The sequence below is a fragment of the Acanthamoeba castellanii genome (assembly GCF_000313135.1).
Source record: "Acanthamoeba castellanii str. Neff unplaced genomic scaffold scf7180000084722, whole genome shotgun sequence".
NCBI classification, from domain to species: domain Eukaryota; phylum Discosea; order Longamoebia; family Acanthamoebidae; genus Acanthamoeba; species Acanthamoeba castellanii.
Window position 1 is genome coordinate 221,756 of NW_004457490.1, and position 18,809 is coordinate 240,564.

Here is an 18,809-nt window from a genome sequence, read left to right on the forward strand (position 1 = left end):
AGCACAAATTGAGGGCAGGTCGGTTGGTGAGTTAGAGGAAGGCGTCGCAGATGGGGGCAGAAACGCCCTGGAAGAGGTAGGAGGAGAGGCTCTCGCCGAATATGTCGAAGAGCTCCCGGTAGTGGGTGGTGAGGTCGGGCATGAGCTTCTCCAGCGCGGCTCTGTGTTCGGGCGGCGGCACAATGGCGGCGGGGATGGCCGGTGGGATCCCCTCTGCTGCGCTGCCGTTGCTCTGCTTCTCCTCCTTCACCTTCTCCTTTCCCTTCTTACTTTCTTTCTCGCTTTCACCGCTTCCATCCTCCATCTCCATGCCGTCCTCCTTCCCGTTGCTCTCCGCATCGTCCTCCTTTTCCTTCTTGACGGCCGGAGACCTGGCCGCCGCATACGCGGCCGACGTACTCTGCTCCAGATAGCGCCCTGCCGCTTTCTGAGATGGTACGTTGTGAGAGACAAGACGCGACCGGTGTGTGTGTGTGTGTGTGTGGACGCGTACCAGCAAAGCGCCGTAGCACTTCTTAGCCTCGAGTCGGCGGATGGCGTTGGTGCCGTTGAGTTCGGGTTCGAGGAGCGTGAGGTAGGACTTGAGGTTGGGCAGGATGAGCAGCTGCGTGACGTAGTGCCCAAGTGAGCTCAACCCCACGATCGCACCGTAGTGAGTGGTGAGCGGCCTTGACAGGTCCAAGAACGCGTTGATCAACGTCTTCGTGATGCGAGGCTGCAGATTCGTGTACGCCTTCCCAAACCTGAGGACGAGTGGAGCCATGTCAGCACGCACACGACACACGCGACAGAGCAAACCAAAAGGTACTGAAGACAGGGCGAAGATTACCGGAGGCAAATGAGAGCGACGAGAGAGGCGGCATAGTCCCGCAGTTCCCAGTGGTCTTCGTTCGGGTTCTCACACAGACGGCGCCCGACGAGGCAAGTCAAGATGGGCGGCATGAGCTGATGCAACTGTTTTTGCAACGCGACGTGCCGTCGACGCATCGACGAGCGGGAGTGAGCTCACAGTGCATTCTCTCACAGCGGTCGTGAGAAAGGAGATGAGACGTACGTAGGGCTCGATGTGCAGGTTGTTGCTCTGCAGGAGTGCCCGGACCATGCGCATGAGGTTCTTCAGGTAAGCCAGGTTGTGCAGATTGTGCGTCACCTGCAAAAAGCGAGGAGAAGATGAAAGCAGTTGTTAAGATCCAGGCAGCTCTGTGGGCGGGACAAGCCCCCGAGGGCACATACCTCGTCCGATATGAACTGTGTGAAGTAGGGCAGAAGCTGTTGGATGCCGGGGTCTGTCGCAAGGCTGTTCAGAGCTGCCGTGGCCACCTTCTCGCTGGTGCCTGTTGAGCGTGAGCCCAAGCTTCTTCAGTTGCGAACCAGAAACGAGGGGGGAGAGGAGCACGCACCCTTGACAGCCTTGGTGATCTTTTCGTAGTAGAGCTGGAGCTCCTTTGACAGTGTGTGCTTGACGATGGGCCGCACCTGCAGGTCGCTCTCTGCAGCGGCGGCCCGCTTTCGCTTGAGCGCTGGAAGAAGGAGAAGGTGAGTCCGCTGGCTTGCCAGTGTCACCCAAGCAGGCAACTGTTCGCTTCGAGTTCCGTACCGGCATCGCCTGTTTCGATCTGGAGAGTGGGGTTCTGGGGGATGGCCGGCTGAACGCCTTCAACGGCGAGCCAGTGTGCCGAGAGGGAGCTCTCGCGCGGGACCTCGGGGAGGGGCGACGCAATGATCTCGGTGAAGTCGATCTCCCGGTCGTCGATGAAGAACAAGTCCTTCGTACCCACTGCAAGCACGCGAGAAAGAGGAGACGGCGAGGGAGTAGCAGGAAGAGTGAATCCAGAGTTGCAGAGCTGATGAAGGGTGTAGCTCGAGAAAGCAGTGGTAGAGGTTGCGCACCGGCTTTCACGAACTTGAGCGGTTCATTGCCTGAGAAGCCGTAGAGTGTCTAATACCCGAAGCAAGCAGAAGAAGCAGACCAGCGTGTGTAAGGAAGGGCGCTGAGCCATGGATGCAGAGAGAGAGAGAGAGGTGCAGATTGAAATCAAAAGAGGAGAGGGAAGGTGCAAGAGGCACAAACCTCGACGTTGCGCAGGCGAAGGGCGTTGTTCACGTCCTCTGTGGACATCTTCTCCCTCTTTGAATGTCGCATGAATTTGATCGCCTCCTGCAGTGCACTGGCTTAGAGAGGAGGAGACCAAAGACGCTGCACAAATCAAATTTGGTGGCGAAGGGGGGGTGCCTGGATGATTTCGCGCAATCGGTATTCCACATCCGACGCCAAGCCAACGGCAACCTCATTGCTCAGGTTTTCTATGCCGACACTTTCGGCGATCACCTTGATCGAATCGCGAGGCAGCAGGCTCATCTTGCCAACTTGCCGATGTGCGAAAAGTGGCCAACAATCAAAAAATCTCAACTAAATCAAACGGTAAAAATAAAACAAAAAAAACGCTGATCAAATTAATTTTACGCAAGTAGAGGATCCTCTCAGTGGAGTGTGGCGGCTGTGGCTCAGGCGCCGTAGTACTCGAGCTCGTGTCTCCGCTGTCGGAGGCCAATGACGATGGCGGCGCCGAGAAGTACGCCGAGGAAGACCATCAGCGTGAGCGAGAAGGCCACCATGCCGCTCTCACCGCCGGGGATGGGCGGTCCCACGCGTCGGGCTCGTCAATGAGCAGCTCCGCAGTGTAGGCGGTGTTCGCCGCACCCACGGCCGACGTCGTCAGAGCCATCTGCACGTTTACAATCCTTCCGACCTAGAGCACCGCCATGCGCCTTAGAAACACATACACACAACACACACCACGCACGCACACACACCCACACACACGGAGGCAGATGATGGGATGGATGTGTACCTCAATGACAAAGCTCGTGGGGGAGGCGCTGGCCAGGCGTTCGGCAAAGAAGAGGGCAATGTCGTTGCGCAGGCCCAGCTCCACGAAGCCCTCGTGGTAGATGAACATCGAGTCCTTGCTCGTGGCCGGCGCAATCAGCGGAGCCTTCGCCATGCACTGGCACAACGGAACAAACAGAAGCGATAAGGCTCGACAGAACAGGCCACGATGCAGGCCAACTCGGGGTCGGGAGACACGTACGTCGGAGTTGGTGTCGACCACGCGCTGGTAGTTGGGGAACAGGCGCACGACGGCTCGCTCGTTGTGGGCGCCATCGAGCTCCTCGAGGTCGGTGATGTGGTTGAACTTGGACCCTTCCTCGTGGTTCCACATGAAGTCGTAGAACGCGGCCAGGTACCACTGGGTGATCTCCGTCCGCACCTCGTACTCGGTCGGCTTGAGCATCATCAGGCGGATGTGCGGGCAGCCCACATAGTCGGGCTGCAGGAGCAGCGCGAGGGCGGCCTCCTGCTGCTCCGCGGGCACCGGTCCGCTCGGGTCAAAGCTCGAATCGTTGAGCGCCGCCCGCAGCTTGGCCAAGGTGGGCTACGGCATGCAACCATCAAACAAGCGTGAGGGGCCACGCGCGAATGAAGACAAAGAGCGAAGAGCGAAGAAACGGGCGTGTACCAGGTCGGAGTGCAGGTACCAGCGTCGGACGCGGTTGACGTTGCCCAGGTACTCGTTGAGTAGGTCGCGCACGGAATCGCGGGTGAGCGCCGCAGAGGGGTCGACCTGCTTCAGTTCGCGCTCGTAGACGGCCAGCGCCACGATGAACTCGCCCGAGTCACCGCCCGGCGTGTTCAGCTGCGGTTCGGTCGAACGCCCGTCGATGCTGTATCCCCGCCGTTGTCGGTTGCGCCGTGGGTCATTCATGACTCCGTCCCCGGTCGCTTTCGTTCTTCCATTCTCTTGCCTCTTCTTCTCCGCTTTCGTTCTTTTTGGCTTCGCGGGGGGGGGGGAAGGAGCGACGGACGTACCACGACCAGTGGACGCTGCGCGGATCGACGAAGGCTGAGGCCGAGCGGAGATGAATCTCCACTTCCGCCGCGGGAAGGCCACCTTCTCCCTTGTGCGTCTGCTCGACTGCCACCCTGGGAAGATGGCACGAGAACTGCTTGGCTCCTAAAAAAATATGTAAATAAAATCAAGCAGCCAAAAGAATGAGAACGGATTATATAAAAAAAGTGGGTTGCGCACCATGGGTCCAGAGGCAGAGGGAGCCGAGGATGATAAGAAGCAAGAGTGCGTGCGACCACGAACCGCCCATCTTTGTATGAGAAAACAAGAACACATACAAAAGTGAGAAACCAGGTTGGCCTGTGTCCGAACAGGAAATTACAGGTCGAAAATAATAAAGAAACAATATGAATAAAGAAAAGGAAAAACCAATGGTAAAGCCGAGCACTTGCTATGTTAACACAGAAGGTGGCAAAGGCAAGGTAAGTTCCTCAATCTTGCTCTGGTTGGACAAAGAATGTAAACTTGTTTCTCTTTTTCACAACGGCAATCTTACACGATGGCGGGTGCCTCTTTGCCCGACGTACTACCGGGCATGGCCAGGGAGTAGGAGCGGAACGCCTTGTCCAACTCCTCTTGCACCTGCACGCGCGTGCGTTCATTCGCGCAGGAGGTGAGCAGCGTACGCCTCGCAGGAAGGGTGAACGTGCTGGTGGAGGCAAACCTGCACCGGGGTGTGGCCTTTGCGCAGAAGCAGGCGGACCTGGCGGAACAGGTTGTCGTAGATGACCGAGCTGCAGATGACGCTCATCTGCTGTCGCGCCTCACTTTCATTGTGCTTGGCTGGACCGGGGAGGGAAGAGCGGAGTGAGCGATTAGGGGGGTAGTGTGGACAGGTTGAGCGTCAATGGCGTGCCCGTGTACCTCGCTTCAAGAGGGCCTCGTTGATGTCTTCGGCGACCTCAAGGCCTTCTTTGCGATCCACCAGGGCGCAGCATTGGTTGGCCGGCACCAAACCTTTTTTTTAAGGCGCAGACATGAACGTTTGTTAGCTCATGCCGTGCGCAGAGCTGAAGAACGAAGAACGATGAAGAACGATGAAGAACGAAGAACGATGAAGAGCCGCACCAACGTTCACGAGCGATCGTATGGTGTTAAGCGTGTCAAACGTGGTTTCCATGTACACAAGCCGCGGAGTTGTACGCGGGTCATAGCGCTCCGTGTCCCTCGCATCCAGAACCTGAGCTCAACACAACGCGCGATCAGCAGACAGGTTTCCCAAGCGTAAGTCTTCGTACCTCGAAGCCAAAGTTGCTCAAGAGCCCGCGGAGCGTACGGAAGTAGCCCCGGTTCGTCGTGTCGAACACGATCTTCTTGCGCGACGGACCCGGACGCTCGTCCGGTTCGTCGGGCTGCGTCCGCCCCACCGGCTGCTCATTGCCGTCATGCGTAGCCGCTCCCGCGGTAAATTTACTGCGAGCAAATGGGTGCAGGTCAGGGTCTGTGCTGTGCGCGCGGTGGTGCCAGAGAGGATTGTTTGGGGGGGGGGTACCCGTTGGCCCAATCCAAGATGGCGCGCAGCAGGGGAGCCTTGGAGTCGATCAGCACATCGACCTCACGTAGCTCTCGCACTCGATCCGCAACAGTATACCTATTGCCGCCTCCCGTTTCCTTCGCGTGTTTGTGTCGTGTGTCGTGTGTCGTGTGTCGTGTGTCGCGTGTCGCGTGTCGCGTGTCGCGTGTCGTGTGTCGTGTGTCGCGTGGTGTCGTGTGTCGTGTGTCGTGTGTCGTGTGTCGTGTGTCGTGTGTCGTGTGTCGTGTGTCGTGTGTGTTAGCACAACACATTAGATGCCTCGATCGAGGTATGCAAGCAACGGAACGAACGTACAATGCTCATTTGCGGATCGGCCAGGAGGACTCGAATGACCTTGTCCTCCGGGGTCACCGCCGGGTCCTTGCGCAGCCGTTGCTCGATCATGAAAAAGGCCTGCAATAATTGGTCCACGCGGACGATTAGGGTTACTTTCCCCCCAATGCGAGGGATCCAGTAATGGATAGGTTACCTGAGAGGCGTCTTGAATGGTGAGGTCCTCGTCGAGATCGTGTCGCAAAGAGAGCGACTGCTCGCCGACGCTGCTGTCGGCTTCGACGACGAGTATGCGCTTGCCCTGTTCTGTGCGTATGAGCCACTTGTGGTCCACGTTGAACCCGTTCCACTAGCGAGCCACCACAATTAGTCTTCATGCCTAAGATATCATCTTCTCGGCCAGAGCTAAGGGAAGAGACTTACTGAGTGCCTCTTGCCGTAGGAGCGGGCGCGGATGCTCCAGAAGATCGGGTACTTGCCCTTCTGCGTGAAGTCGTGGAGAATCCCTGGATCCTCCTGTCAGCCCCCACAACGGCCAAGAGGTTGCTGGTGGTCAGAATGCGGTGCAGGCGGTAGTGGGACTAACGGGTGAAGCTGCAGGGTACCACGATCGGTACGATATGCAGGCCGTCCAGTTCCACTGACAGCTCCGTGCAGTCGCTGGACTTGCCGCCGAGCCTGACCACACGCTCCTGGTGCCCCAACAAAGAGTTTACACAAGTGCGACGACGATTGTGAGACGAATCTAAACAAGAGTGCAAGTGAGTCGGAGGCGAAGTGCATACCTTCGGCCCGGAGTAGGTGAGCATGGGCTCTCTTCCATGCATCACCTTTTGGCGGTACTGATGTGAAGCTTCAATCCCTGAGCCACCACGTTGAACGCCTGCAATTACCCACCAGCACGCACACGCACACAACGCATACCAGTTAACAGGGTTCGATCCGATGGGTAGACGCGAGTACTCGATCAAGGAATGGTCAGGTTCGAGCGCTGCCCAGCCTCATGATGCACACCTGCGCGATGCCCACGAACCCGGCCACCATCGCTCGCATCGTTTGGAGGCTCTGTATGAGCGACTGAAGAGAGAGAGAGAGAGAGACGCGGTAAGTCAGTGCTCGACCGACAGCAGACCTTTCACGTTCGAGTGCGCACCTGGCGTGAGGCCTCCTCGGAGGTGATCGGGTGCGAGGGAGTCCATAGCAGCTTGGAGGGGAACTCCCTGCCCTGCGCCCGCACAATCGTGGCAGCCTGCTTGGTCTTCCAGATGAACGAAGGCAGCACGTTCTCCCATCCGTACCTGATGGCGCGCAGACGCAGCAGGAGCGTGAGCGAGTCCGCCTGCGTACTCACAAGCCAGTGTGCGACCACTGGGCAAAGGGTCGGTGTACCGCGTGATGAATCGCAGCGTCTCCATGTCCAAGCTCCTCTTCTTGGTGAGCAGGTAGCCCTCGTACATTCCTGCACCTCAGCCATCGAATCATTAGTCACTGGAGGCCAGGCCATCCCACCGGGGGCTCGAACGCACCGAGTCCCATGACGCTGCCCACCATCACCACCAATCCCACCTCTGCACACGCACGCGCGCCACCACACATACGCACACACGCACACACACGACCCCAGCCGTCAGTAGACTGGCCGAGGAGCAAGTGATGGAGGTACCGGTCTTGGGGTCTTGCAGGCTGGCCAGACAGCGACGCATCACGCGCGTGGACACCTCCCACGACTGCAGGGCGTGCGAGCCCCACGCGGAAAGGAGGAAGGAGCGATCGACGTCGTGCCACTCGGTCGGGATCGACTTGTCGGCTGCCGGCAGCGGCATCTGCTCGTGATGCTGGTCTCGTGGCCCACCCTCGCAGTCGTCGTCTTCTTCACGCCTCCTCTCCCTGTTATTGTTGTGATGGTGGTGTGCGTTGCTGTGGAGGTGGAGGTGCACGCCGCGGACGGGGTGGTAGCGCAGCAGGCGGTGTCGATGGTCGGCCAGCAGCACCGACGAGGAGAACCACTCCCTGCGCTCTTGGCGATGGCCATCGGCACCGGTGGCAGCCACCTTCGAGACACCAGCTGGTGCGGCATCCCTCTCTTCTGCCATCTGCAGTCCCTACCGAGTGCACGTAGTGGAATCGTTGTCCTACTGTGACGGATGGTGACGAGCGCTCACCAGATCTTACGATCGTCACTACAATCGTAAGAAAAATGGATCAACATGATTTCAACGATCTGCGCAAGATGCGGCACTACCACAGAAGCTGGTAACAACCTCCTTGCTGGGCTGCCCAGTGGTGCACGCTTGATGTATTATTATCTTCTTTCTCATTTTTGTTTATTTATTAATTTCTTGTTTGATTTTCTGAAAAGAAGAAAGGAAATTAGGTGAAGAGGTCAGAGAACCAGCACAAGACGCAACAGCAAGAGAGGACGTGCAAGAAGAAGATGAACAACAAGGAAACGCTCGAGTCCTTTCAAAGCATAACAGGAGCCGACGAGGCCACCGCGCGATGCTTCCTCGAATCCTCCAACTGGAATCTCGAGGTGCCCTCTTCTTCCCTGTCTTTTGTGAATCACACCAACACAGGCTGCTCTCAACGTGCTTATGTGCCCACCACCACAGGCGGGCATCAGCACTTTCTTCGACCACGGAGGGGTGAGCCCAGCAGCCGCGGTCGTTACGGCCTCGAGGGTCCCCTCCCTCGGCAAGAGCGACCACAAGCAGAAGAAGACGCTCCACAGGAGCGGCAGCGGAGGAGACTGGCCGACCACGTACCATCCCACGCCACTCATGTCTTTATTTCTTTCTCTATTTATTATTCTTATTATTGGTGCGTGTGGTGCGTGTGTGTGCGTGTGCGTGTGCGGCCGAGATCAATGGTTGATGATGGCGATGGTTGGTGGTGATGGTCGATGGCCGATGACACAGGAGAGACGACGTGAAAGAAGAGCTCGCGAGGCTCAAGGAGGACTACCAGCGCCTGCACGAGCGGCTGGCGCTGTACGAGCGGCGCGAGAGGGAGCAGCAGGAGCGGGAGCTCGAAGAGGAGGAGGCGCGCCGCGAGCTCGAAGAGGAGGAGCGCGACAACAGATCGGCGGCCGCGGCCATGGTGCCAGTGCCGATCGACCCCGAGGAGCGGCGGCGCGCGCGCCAGGCCTACCGTCAGCTCGCCGGGCGGCCTCGCGACGGCGACGTCGGCCTGTGGTCCAACCGCCAGCGTGAGCGTAGCAAGCTGCGCGCCGGCGACCTGCAGGCCCTGGCGCACATGCTGGGCCTGGCGATGACCAACGCCGAAGCGACGCGCACGGCGCAGGCCCTGGCGACTCGCGCGAGCGGCGGCGACGACGGAGAAGACGCGGAGCAGGTCATCCGTGGTCTCGTTTCCTACGCTGGTGGGCCGCCGTGCGAACCAAGGTTCTCTTTTCTCTCTGCGTCGTGGTGTGTGGTGTGTGTGGTGTGGTGTGGTGTGTGTCAGCTTACAAACATCAAGCGAGTGCGGTGGTAGTGCGTGTGCTCACGAAAGTTAGTTTTTACGTTGTCCTTGAGCGCAGCTGAACAAGCAAGATCAAAAGCCGGGCGAAAAATGGAGTGCGGTCAACCCGCTCGCCAAGCTGCAGCCGTGGACCACCTTCCTCGCCCAGGCCCGAAGCGCGGCTCAGGCTTCCGCAATGGATGGTGACTCGGGTGACGTCACCCTGGACGTCGACATCAATGCGGGCACTCCTCCCTCTTCTCAGGCCGCGGCCATTCACGCCAAGCTCAGCCTCGACGCCACCCAGGGTTCGTTTTTCTTGCCTGTCCTGCACTTCGTACATGTGATTGTCGCCCTCACTTCATCTCACCCATCATTTTCCTCTATTTTTCTCACCGCAGCGGCCTTGTGGCGAGAAGACCACCGCGCTCCGTCGGAAGACAGCACCATCCTCTCTTTTTCCTTCACCACCGAAGAGGTACGACATATCTGAAGTGCCCTTCTTTCGTCGGGGCTTGAGGTGGGTTGGATCTGACCAGGTGCCCATTCATTTTTGGTTGGTGAACTCCCACCAGGGCGTGGACAGTTTCGGCCTGGGCGAGATCTCGGGCGCGCTCAAGGACATTCTCGCGTCGATGCAGCCAGTGCTCCAGTACTCGAGCTTCCAGGTGCAGGTCAAGCAGCAGCAGCCGAGGGAGGGATGCAGCGACGGGAAGGAGAAGGACAAGGCCGTCGCCGACGAGGGGGCGGCGCGCATCTTCCGGCTCACCCTCTTCTTTGCCGACCTGGCGCCGGTGCACGAGCTGGCGGGCCTTTTGCTGCTCGGCTTCGAGGCCAAGGACCTCGAGGCCAGCCTACAATTCAGCGGCGGCATCTACAACGACGAGAAAACGGTGCGCAATGATTATTTTTTATTTTATTTGTTTTGTTGGTATATTTCTGTATTAATTATCATTTATTCATTCATTATCTCAAACTTTCCGACACCCAGAGCGTGCACAGCGAGGAGAGCATCAAGGCCAGCGCCAGGGTGCGCGCCCAGCTCCCGGGCCACCAGCTGGCGGTGCTTCTGAAGGCGCTCAAGGCCTACCGCGCAGCTACGAACCTCGCCGGCGGGGCTGTGCGCCACGACGACGACAGCGACGACGATGATGCCCACATCGCGAAGCTGGTGACCAAGCTGCGCCAGCTGGCTCTGCGGTTTGAATTTGCCGACCTTGCCGACGCTCTCCGCCACTACCTCCCATCGTTGGCGACCGCGTGGCCCTCAGCTCAAGCAACGACGTCGGGATCCTCCACTTCGTCATCGTCATCGACGGCGGCGTTCATGGAAGATGTCAGGACCTCACCGTCAAGCGCGCGTGCTGCGACGAAGCTGACGTGGCATTCGCTGAGGCAGAGCCTGTGCGCACGCTTGGCGCAGGCGATGGTCGGCGCCCCGCCGCCCGCCGTTGCGGCCTACAGCGACATTGTCCAGAAGCTCCGCGTACCGACCCACCCTCTCCGCACATCATCAATCCACTGACATCATGCGCTTGGCGTCACCAAGCCTAACGTTCTAATCTCCTTCCTTATCAGGCACTGGATTCGATTCATTTGCAATGCGGAAACGCTGCGTTGCGCGTCACGTTCGACAACGCGCTGCTCTCGTTCCTGCCGAGCATGGCCGAGCTGACGCCCGTCATCGGTACTCCACGCCCCTCCCTCTATTTGAACCTGCCGCCACTGTGTCCGCCTGACCCGTAAGCTTGGCTTGGCCGCACCACCCAGACAATCTGCGGGAGGCGCGTAGCGAGGAGGCCGCACGAGAGAGCCTGCACTCGCAAAACATCAGGCTGGTGTTCATGGGCGACGACACGGTGGGCAAGGTACGCGTTCATCGTCGAGAGACTCTAAGTCGCTGTGCGTGATGAGTCACGCGCGGAGCATTCTGAATCAAGTGACTAACCGGGTGTGAGATTGCAACGGTGTCACGAGCAGACGAGCTACTTGATCACTGCGGCGGAGCACGCGTTCCCCCTGCACGCGCCCATGATGAACGAGAACAGGGAGCTCTCGCTGGCCATCGACGGTCGCACAGTATGCGTCTGTACGCAACACTCGCATATGACGCTCACGCCCGCCGTCCACTAGCAACTGCGCCGCGCTGGCTGACGCTTGACTTGCCTCGACACAGCGCTGTGGGACAGCATGGGAGTGGACAGCTACCGGCGGCTGCGGGCTCTGGCGGCTGGGTCGACCGACATGTTCGTCATCTGCTTTGCTGTTGATGACCCCGAATCCTACGCCTCCGTCAGAACCAAGGTTCAAAAACGTCATTCGCATTGTCACAGCCTTCTACGCGGCACACGACACACACCGCAGCAACTGACGCACATGTGTCGGTACACCGCAGTGGGTGCCCGAAGTGCAGACGCACTCCAAGCCGTTCATCGTTTTGGCCCTCAAGACTGACCTGCGTCGTGTGGCGGGCTCCTCTGTCATTACGGAAGAGGAGGTGCGTTGCTCTCCCCCATTTATCAGCTGGCGGCGTGCATCGTTCACAATGCCGCGAGCATTCAATCAACCCCCCCCAACGTCATCGTTGCTGCCTTACCTCCTTTGCAACACCAGGGCCGTAAGCTCGCTGAGGAAGTCGGGGCACAGGGCTACGCCGGTATCTCTCCTGACCTTCTCTCTCTCTCTCTCTCTCCATCTTTGTGTTGCCTTGTCCCTGCGCTGTTTCTTACGCTCTTTCCAGAGGCTTCGGCGCAGGACATGAGCGGGCTGCCCATGCCAATCCTGGAGTCGTACCGGGTACACACACCCCCCTCCCCACAAGGTCCCATGGTGCACCACTGTCTTACCCCCAAACGCGTTTGGGGTGGGCGCTGGGCAGGCGCGCATGAAGTTCCTCAGCTCGGGTCCGTCCGACGGCGCCAAGCGCCGAATAAGAACAAAGGGAAGGAGCCTCAGTGTCACGTCCTTTGAGTAAGCCTCGCCGATCACAGTTGAGAGCGCCGGCCCTGTGCAGGTGATCGACACACAAACCCTACAACTATATTTTCATTATAAACGTGTTTACCTTGTAAGGTTCGAACTAAGTGGTTTGTGCATGTTTACGGTCTTGCCCGTCAAGGGTCTTGACCCAAGAGGACGGCTCAAGTTTTTCTTCTTCTCCAGCTCCGTACTATTGATAGAGGAGATGAAGTGCGCGCTTGTGTGCCTCACGCTCGCCCTGTTGGCGTTCGCCGTGTGCGGTTCGCTGGGCAGTGACACCGCCATCAACTTCAACTTTGAGGGCATGATCCCCCCCGCTTCCGGCTCCGACGGCCCCAGGCACCACCAACTCAGAGTCTTTGAGGTCTCCACCACGGACGTGGCCACCCCTGGCTTCGGCTCCGACGAGAGCGCTCCCCTCATGACCGGTACGTGCCCCCCCTCCCACCGCCACACTACACAACAATCCACAAAAACGTTTACGTCTTGATCAACTTCATCCTCAACTCCTGGTATTGAGCCAAGCTAATGGTGCCTCAGACGTGTGGGCCAACCAGCTGTGGGATGAGGACAAGAGCGAGGTGGTGGGCTATGACATTGGTCAGTGCACCATCACCCCGGCCGTCAACAACGAGGGTCCCCTCTACCAGCTCTGCCACGTCACCCACTTCTACAACGGCGGCGCCGACCAGCTGGTCGTTTTGGGCGCCACCACCTTCGAGTCCGAGCCCCAGACTGTGTCCATTGTGGGCGGCGCTGGCGCTTACGCTGGTGCCTACGGCAGCTGCACCTACCAGCCCTTCCCCAACTACGACGTCCACTACGTCTGCGACTTCTACACCCCGAACTAAACCATCACATCGTCGTTCTGGAAATGTAATGAATGCCGTTGCACATCACCAAGTGTAGTTGTATCGTGTGGGAGTTTGTGAGTTGCGGAGCTTGTGCGCGTTCGGGAAGCGAAATTCGGGCCGCATGTCGCCCACACGATGACGGAGGGCTGATGAGAGGCCGAGGGACCACAGCTGCAAAGGGCCTCTGCATAAACGATTGGTCAAAGGGAGAGGGGCAGCTCGAACCGCCCCGCGGGATGATCAGAAGGACGCACACCCTTGTCAGGCCATCCGGTAGGCTACTAAGACTCACCACAGCACAGGCCACAGAGCGCCTAAACACAACCCTAAGGCAAGCACTCACCACATACCCTGAGGAGGGGATGGCTGTGAGTTGGCGATTGCTAATATGTGCCGCGGTGGTGCTCGTTCTCGCGTGGTGTGCTGTTTGGCACAGCAGACACCACTACTACTCAGTACAGCAAGAGAAGAAGATGGCAGATGAAGTGAAGGTGGAGGCCGCGCCCGGGATCTTTCTCTCGGGCAACCTCAACATTCCGCCCGGCGCCAAGGGCATCGTCGTGTTCGCCCACGGCAGCGGCAGCGGCCGCTTCAGGTGCGGTGCCGGCCACGCTCTCTCGTGAGTGGGCTTGAGATTGTTAACACGACACGCACGCACACACAACACGCAACACGACACGACACGCAACACAGCCCGAGGAACAGATACGTGGCGCGGGTGATGCAGGAGGGAGGGCTGGGAACGTTCCTGTTCGATCTGCTCACGCCCAAGGAGGAGGAGATCGACGACGTCACGCGCGAGCTGCGCTTCAACATCCCCTTCCTGGCCGACCGCATGGTCACCGTGACCAAGTGGCTGCGCGGCACCGATGCCACGAAGGACCTCAACGTGGGCTACTTCGGCGCCAGCACCGGCGGCGGGGCGGCCATCGTCGCTGCCGCGCGGCTCAAGGGCGATCCGCAGGTCCAGGCCGTCGTGTCCCGCGGCGGACGGCCCGACCTCGCAGGTCCGTTGATGATGAAGTTGAAGAAGAGATCGAGCCTGACGATGATAATCATGGAATGTGATGTGCAGGCAAGTCGCTGCGTGACTGCATCGTGCCGACGCTGCTCCTGGTGGGCGGCTGGGACGGCCCCGTGATCGACATGAACAAGGACGCGCTCGACAAGCTTGCCGCTCCAGGTTTGGTCCCCACCTTCACCACCACCATCACCAGACCAGGGAGTCAGTCACTACTAACACGACAGGTGTGGTGCGGTGGTGCGAGCAGTGAAGGAGCTGAGGATCATACCGGGCGCGACGCACCTGTTCGAGGAGCCCGGCAAGCTGGAGGAGGTGGCCCGCCAGGCCCGCGACTGGTTCAAGAAGTACCTCGATACCCCGCAGGCCCCCTCGGCCAGCGAGGAGAGATGAGACAGAAGACGATGAACACACCACGAGGTGTAGAACAACGGAGAGAGAGGGAAGAAGGCGAGGGAGGAGAGGGCAAGGTGGGTGGTGATAAAGATACATTTACTCTTGGTGCCCTGGCGGTTGGAGGAGGGACGACGGACGATAGAGGAGAAAGGGAGCGCGCGCAGGAGCACGCGCGAACTGTGGAAGGAGCGGCGAAGGGGCAACCGGACCCCATTCGTCATCAGGCTCCGTTCTGCGGAATATCGAACCGCACGGGGCAAGCTGCTCTTCAGAAGGGCCGCCCTCTCTCCGCGTCGTCGTCGACCTTACAAAACTGCCACGCGCGCGGCTGTCGATTCGCTGTCGCTGAGGCCTCGTCGTGCCCATCTGGGCGAATGTATCTCTGGGTCTCGCTCCCACTCCAGCTCGGGCTGTATCCAGCAGCCTCGCTTGCTTGTTTGCTTGCGTCCTCGTCCCTCCTGATCTCTGTAGCCTCCACTCTCTTCTTCGTCCTTCGCCTCTTTCTTCCTTTCCAACCTCCTCGCGACCGACAGCACCCGGCTTGCCGCCCATCGCCGTCCTCGAAGCGGTTCCGCTTTCGCGTTTCGCTTTCGCTTTCGTTCTTTCTTTGGTTGGTGGTGCCGTTTCACCAGCCCGTCGAGACCGTGACGGTCTGCAGCTGGGCCGGCTGCTCGGGTTGCACCTCGTCCGAGACGTTTGCGTTGTTGACGTTGGCGGCGACGACGGCCGGGTGTGTCGGCTTGGCGCCGCTCGAGTGGCCGATCGGCAGGAAGGTGTTGAAGCCGATGAGCAGGTTGGGATGTCCCTCGAACAGCTGGTACACCTGCGTCACCAGGCCCGTGATCTCCACCCTTGTTGGTGGACACACGAACAAGGAGAAGAAGTTTAGTCTGAGACGGACGCGCTGGGATTGGCGGTTGTTTTAAAACAAAAGTCCGAAAAAATAAAATAGGAATTAGGAAAGGTGACTGGGCAGGCCAACCAACGGGACCAGAACACAAAAATAGAAACGAGAGGAAAGCCAAGGAGGCCAAGGATGAGGAGAGAAATCATATAGATTGGGAGATGGAAAGATAAAGAAATAAAATATGAATGGGATGTAGGAGTAGTTACCTTTGTTCCTTGAAGGCGTGCATGACGGCGAGGAAGGCGCGGTAGACTTCGGGTCGCTCGGCGAAGGTGCGCTTGACTCGCTCGAGGTAGCTCACGGCTCGCTTGAGCACGCGCGAGGGAGCCTGCGCGGGCGCGCCGCCCTCGAAAGCCTCGCCGCCCTGGGCCTGGTCCCTCTGCACCCTACACACGCTCCTCGGTTGCCTCATCTTCCTCGTCTTCGCTTTCGCTTTCGTTCTTTGGTGCGCTCTTCGCTCTTCGCGTTTTGACGACGAAACTCGACGTTCGTTGTTTGTTTGGTTGTTTTGTGCGAGTCGGTGGTGTGTGTGCTGGTCTCTCGTAACCAAAGGAGTGAGGACTCTGCGGACTGCGGCGGGCTGCGAAGAGGCTAACTAACTCTAAAAGAGGAGAGCTCTTTGGTTGAGGTGAGCGTGAGAGACAAGCGAAGCAAGGAGGAGGGGCGCCGTTTTGCCTGTGGCCCTTCTCCCCTTCGGGCCTGCCAACGGCGAGTGGACATCGTTCTCCGGTGTCACGGCGCGTCGCACGTGCTTCATTACCTGGCAAACACCGATCGGAATGTGCATGCTTCGCGTGCGTGGGAGGTTAAAACCGTCGACCACCGATTCCAACTGGATTTCGGTTGGCGGGCGCATAAACTGACACGGGGTTTTGCTGTGCACGTGTCAGGCTTTTGTGATCCGAAATTTCTGAAGTCCGGTCGGACGCAAAACAAAATTCTGCGGAATGAAATCATTTTTCTCTTCTGTTTCTCTCGACTTTTTCGTGCCTGGATTTTACACGGGGCGGAGCGCGCGAACGAGACAAAGAGATGGCCACGGACGGGACTGCAAACCGCACACCACGGCGGGCAGATGATGATGATGATGATCTAGACCACGTCGGGCTGTTCCCGTTCGATCAGCTGCCGCCCGAGCTTCAAACGCACATTTTCTTGGCACTCGATCTGCCCTCGCTGGCGGCCGCCATGCGGGTTTCGCCCACCTGGTGCGCCATGATTGAGGAGCCGGTCATGTGGAAACTCAAGTACGCTCGCTTCTCGCCTTCTTCGCCTTCCTTAGCACCACCAGGTCGCTGACAACTGGGTGCATCATCTGCAGATGCCTCCGCGATTTCCCACACTATCTCGAGGGGGCGCCTTTGCCGGAGCAGGACTGCGTCGTCCCTGATGAACAGAACTACAAACGTATGCGACCCCTCGCTTGACACCCAACACACACACACACCATGCACCACGCACACGGATGCGCGACACTAACGCCCTTGCTCTCTCATCAGTGACGTTGGATGAGCTGGAGGACGCAGTGAGTCGTGGAACGAGCAGGCACTGCTGCGCCTGATCGCGCTCATCCACAGGTTCACGCAGACCTACGCCGATGACGAGAACAGCACCGAGACTGAGGAGGGACGCGGACGAGACCGAAGTCGACGCCATCGCAGGTGACACTGGCTTCTCACCGCTGCCCGAACGCGGAGGTGAAGCCGAAACGGCAAAGAACTCAGGAGGACGAGCACACAACGCAGCGCGAGGAGGCACCGGCAGCAGCAGCAAGAGACCAGAGATTGGAAGCAGTTCTACAGGCAGTGCCTCGGGTGCCCGTACCTCGACGGGCGCTGGATTGGCGACTATCGCTCGCACGGCAAGGAGCTGGTTCACATCTCTCACAGAGGCTTCCGCGTGCTGGCCACCAAGATCACGGGTAACCCTTCCACTGATGTCGATCTGTCCTCCCGCTTTTCCTGCCCGCCGCTTACCCAGTCCCTCCCATTTTTTTGACAACAATGCAGGCGATGCCAACGTACCTGCGGGCAAGCCCACATGGAGGATGACGATGGCTGCCAAGGGTGATAGGGGCAAAGGACAGGTACTGCAGTGGCTGCTCTCCCCACAGCAGCTGTGATGACGAGCGTTGGTTGGCTAACCCTGACTTGCCTTGCAGATGCATTTGGCGGACACAGGCTATAAGCGGCCAAGGTGGGGCAGAGCTTACTTGGAAGTTGTGGTACGTAGGAGCTCTGCCCACTCGTTCTCTTTCCCCCCTCCCTCCTCTTCCTCTTCATCTCTTTGCTCACAGTACTGGTGTGGCTGTGCAGGATAAAAACAACCTGGTGGTCAAGTGGTTTTACGGCGTCCATCCTTCGCAGCACTTTGATACCTACTATGAGAGGGTCAAGGAATCCGGCTCAGGCGAAGCAGATCAGGACACAGAGATGCCAGAAGGGGAGGTGCAGGAGGCAGAGCAAGGGCGTGACAGTCGAGCACGAGAACGGGAGACCGTCGCGACGGGCGACAGTGCGGCTGCTGGCGACGACGAAGAAGAAAGGGAGAGGAAGAGGGCCAAGCGAGAGGTGACCGAAAGTGGATTTGCCTTTCGTCTTGTGCGCTCACCCGACACTGGCCAAATGTACGTGCTCGAGGAGAACGACGGGGAGGAGGGCCATGACGAAGCTGGGGACGTGGAGCAAGGAGAATACGAGGACGACGAGAGCGACGAGGAAGACAGCGAAGACGACTTCTACGAGGAACTGGTTTCAACACAACACAACGGCTCTGAGGTCGACGACGCTGGCCACGATGATGATGGCGACCGGCAGTAGCACCACCGCCTCGATTTACCGTTCTCATACACCACCTTCGCGCTCGCAGTGTTTCCCTGCGTTTCTGGTTTGTGTATTGTTGTTGTTCTTTGGGGCGATAAAGCTTGGTAGGCGTGGTGCGTTGGTCGAGGTGTCTTGCGTGTCCGTCTCGAGGGCCGTCTAAAACGACATTCGCGGGTTCGAATCCCGCCGCCTCCATCACCAGGAGGCGTGGCCGAGTGGTCTAAGGCGTTGAACTTAGGATTCAAATTTACTTCGAACCTGACGCAGTCCTCGAGAGTAAGTGGCAAGCCCGTCATGGGCCTGAGGCACCTGACGCTATCACCACCCCTTCCTTCTCTTTTTCCTCTTCTTGTGCGCTGCTGCTCGTGCTCGTCGGCGGTACTCGCGAACAAAAAAAGGCGGGAAAGAAGAAGGTGGCAAACAAAAAAAAAGGCGGGAAAGGGGACAACGCTCGAGCTTGGAATCAGCTTTGTTTGATTTCAGCAAGAGTAGAGGGCCACGAACTGAAAGAGATGACAGAAAGGCGGATCTATCAGAAGTTGAACGATTTAGGATACTCCAATAATGCTCAACGTACAAATCCGAAATCGGGTTGCACTGAAGAGGAGGAGGTGGCCATCTTCAACTTCCTGCTTCCCAAATACGACTCC

The 18,809-nt window shown here is 58.7% G+C and overlaps 7 protein-coding genes and 1 pseudogene across 7 annotated transcripts; 4 read left to right on the forward strand and 4 right to left on the reverse strand.

Moving 5' to 3' along the window:
* Window positions 1–31: 31 nt before the first annotated feature.
* Window positions 32–2,143, reverse strand: ACA1_155710 (Hypothetical protein; the record flags this gene model as incomplete). The annotated part of the gene is made up of 9 exons (XM_004340605.1): window positions 32–427; window positions 494–743; window positions 830–954; window positions 1,055–1,150; window positions 1,234–1,334; window positions 1,401–1,520; window positions 1,598–1,777; window positions 1,891–1,939; window positions 2,072–2,143. 9 exons carry the CDS (start codon window positions 2,141–2,143, stop codon window positions 32–34), a joined length of 1,389 nt encoding a protein of 462 aa, XP_004340653.1.
* Window positions 2,144–2,505: 362 nt separating this feature from the next.
* Window positions 2,506–4,161, reverse strand: ACA1_155720 (annotated as a pseudogene).
* A 181-nt stretch (window positions 4,162–4,342) lies between these two features.
* Window positions 4,343–7,539, reverse strand: ACA1_155730 (uncharacterized protein; the record flags this gene model as incomplete). Its single annotated transcript, XM_004340606.1, has 16 exons — window positions 4,343–4,493; window positions 4,538–4,694; window positions 4,776–4,868; window positions 4,980–5,091; window positions 5,150–5,324; window positions 5,404–5,522; window positions 5,740–5,838; window positions 5,915–6,067; window positions 6,142–6,234; window positions 6,324–6,410; window positions 6,504–6,601; window positions 6,733–6,783; window positions 6,872–7,016; window positions 7,108–7,177; window positions 7,245–7,286; window positions 7,382–7,539. Coding segments are annotated over 16 exons (1,803 nt in total), but the record flags the coding sequence as incomplete, so codon positions are not given.
* A 613-nt stretch (window positions 7,540–8,152) lies between these two features.
* Window positions 8,153–12,154, forward strand: ACA1_155740 (Ras subfamily protein; the record flags this gene model as incomplete). The annotated part of the gene is given in 17 exon segments (XM_004340607.1): window positions 8,153–8,251; window positions 8,331–8,479; window positions 8,637–9,087; window positions 9,260–9,488; window positions 9,582–9,658; window positions 9,756–10,073; window positions 10,172–10,428; window positions 10,452–10,584; window positions 10,604–10,666; window positions 10,759–10,867; window positions 10,951–11,048; window positions 11,161–11,269; window positions 11,357–11,484; window positions 11,576–11,677; window positions 11,794–11,836; window positions 11,921–11,976; window positions 12,059–12,154. 17 exon segments carry the CDS (start codon window positions 8,153–8,155, stop codon window positions 12,152–12,154), a joined length of 2,517 nt encoding a protein of 838 aa, XP_004340655.1.
* Window positions 12,155–12,364: 210 nt separating this feature from the next.
* ACA1_155750 (uncharacterized protein) lies at window positions 12,365–13,010 on the forward strand (the record flags this gene model as incomplete). The annotated part of the gene is made up of 3 exons (XM_004340608.1): window positions 12,365–12,369; window positions 12,499–12,587; window positions 12,700–13,010. The coding sequence occupies 3 exons, from the start codon at window positions 12,365–12,367 to the stop codon at window positions 13,008–13,010; spliced, it is 405 nt and encodes a 134-aa protein (XP_004340656.1).
* Window positions 13,011–13,486: 476 nt separating this feature from the next.
* ACA1_155760 (phosphoribosyltransferase) lies at window positions 13,487–14,427 on the forward strand (the record flags this gene model as incomplete). The annotated part of the gene is made up of 4 exons (XM_004340609.1): window positions 13,487–13,608; window positions 13,719–14,020; window positions 14,089–14,196; window positions 14,285–14,427. The coding sequence occupies 4 exons, from the start codon at window positions 13,487–13,489 to the stop codon at window positions 14,425–14,427; spliced, it is 675 nt and encodes a 224-aa protein (XP_004340657.1).
* A 628-nt stretch (window positions 14,428–15,055) lies between these two features.
* Window positions 15,056–15,749, reverse strand: ACA1_155770 (paired amphipathic helix repeat-containing protein; the record flags this gene model as incomplete). Its single annotated transcript, XM_004340610.1, has 2 exons — window positions 15,056–15,281; window positions 15,544–15,749. 2 exons carry the CDS (start codon window positions 15,747–15,749, stop codon window positions 15,056–15,058), a joined length of 432 nt encoding a protein of 143 aa, XP_004340658.1.
* A 620-nt stretch (window positions 15,750–16,369) lies between these two features.
* Window positions 16,370–18,156, forward strand: ACA1_155780 (F-box domain containing protein; the record flags this gene model as incomplete). The annotated part of the gene is made up of 7 exons (XM_004340611.1): window positions 16,370–16,584; window positions 16,659–16,744; window positions 16,857–16,998; window positions 17,041–17,258; window positions 17,347–17,423; window positions 17,499–17,561; window positions 17,653–18,156. 7 exons carry the CDS (start codon window positions 16,370–16,372, stop codon window positions 18,154–18,156), a joined length of 1,305 nt encoding a protein of 434 aa, XP_004340659.1.
* Window positions 18,157–18,809: the final 653 nt, after the last annotated feature.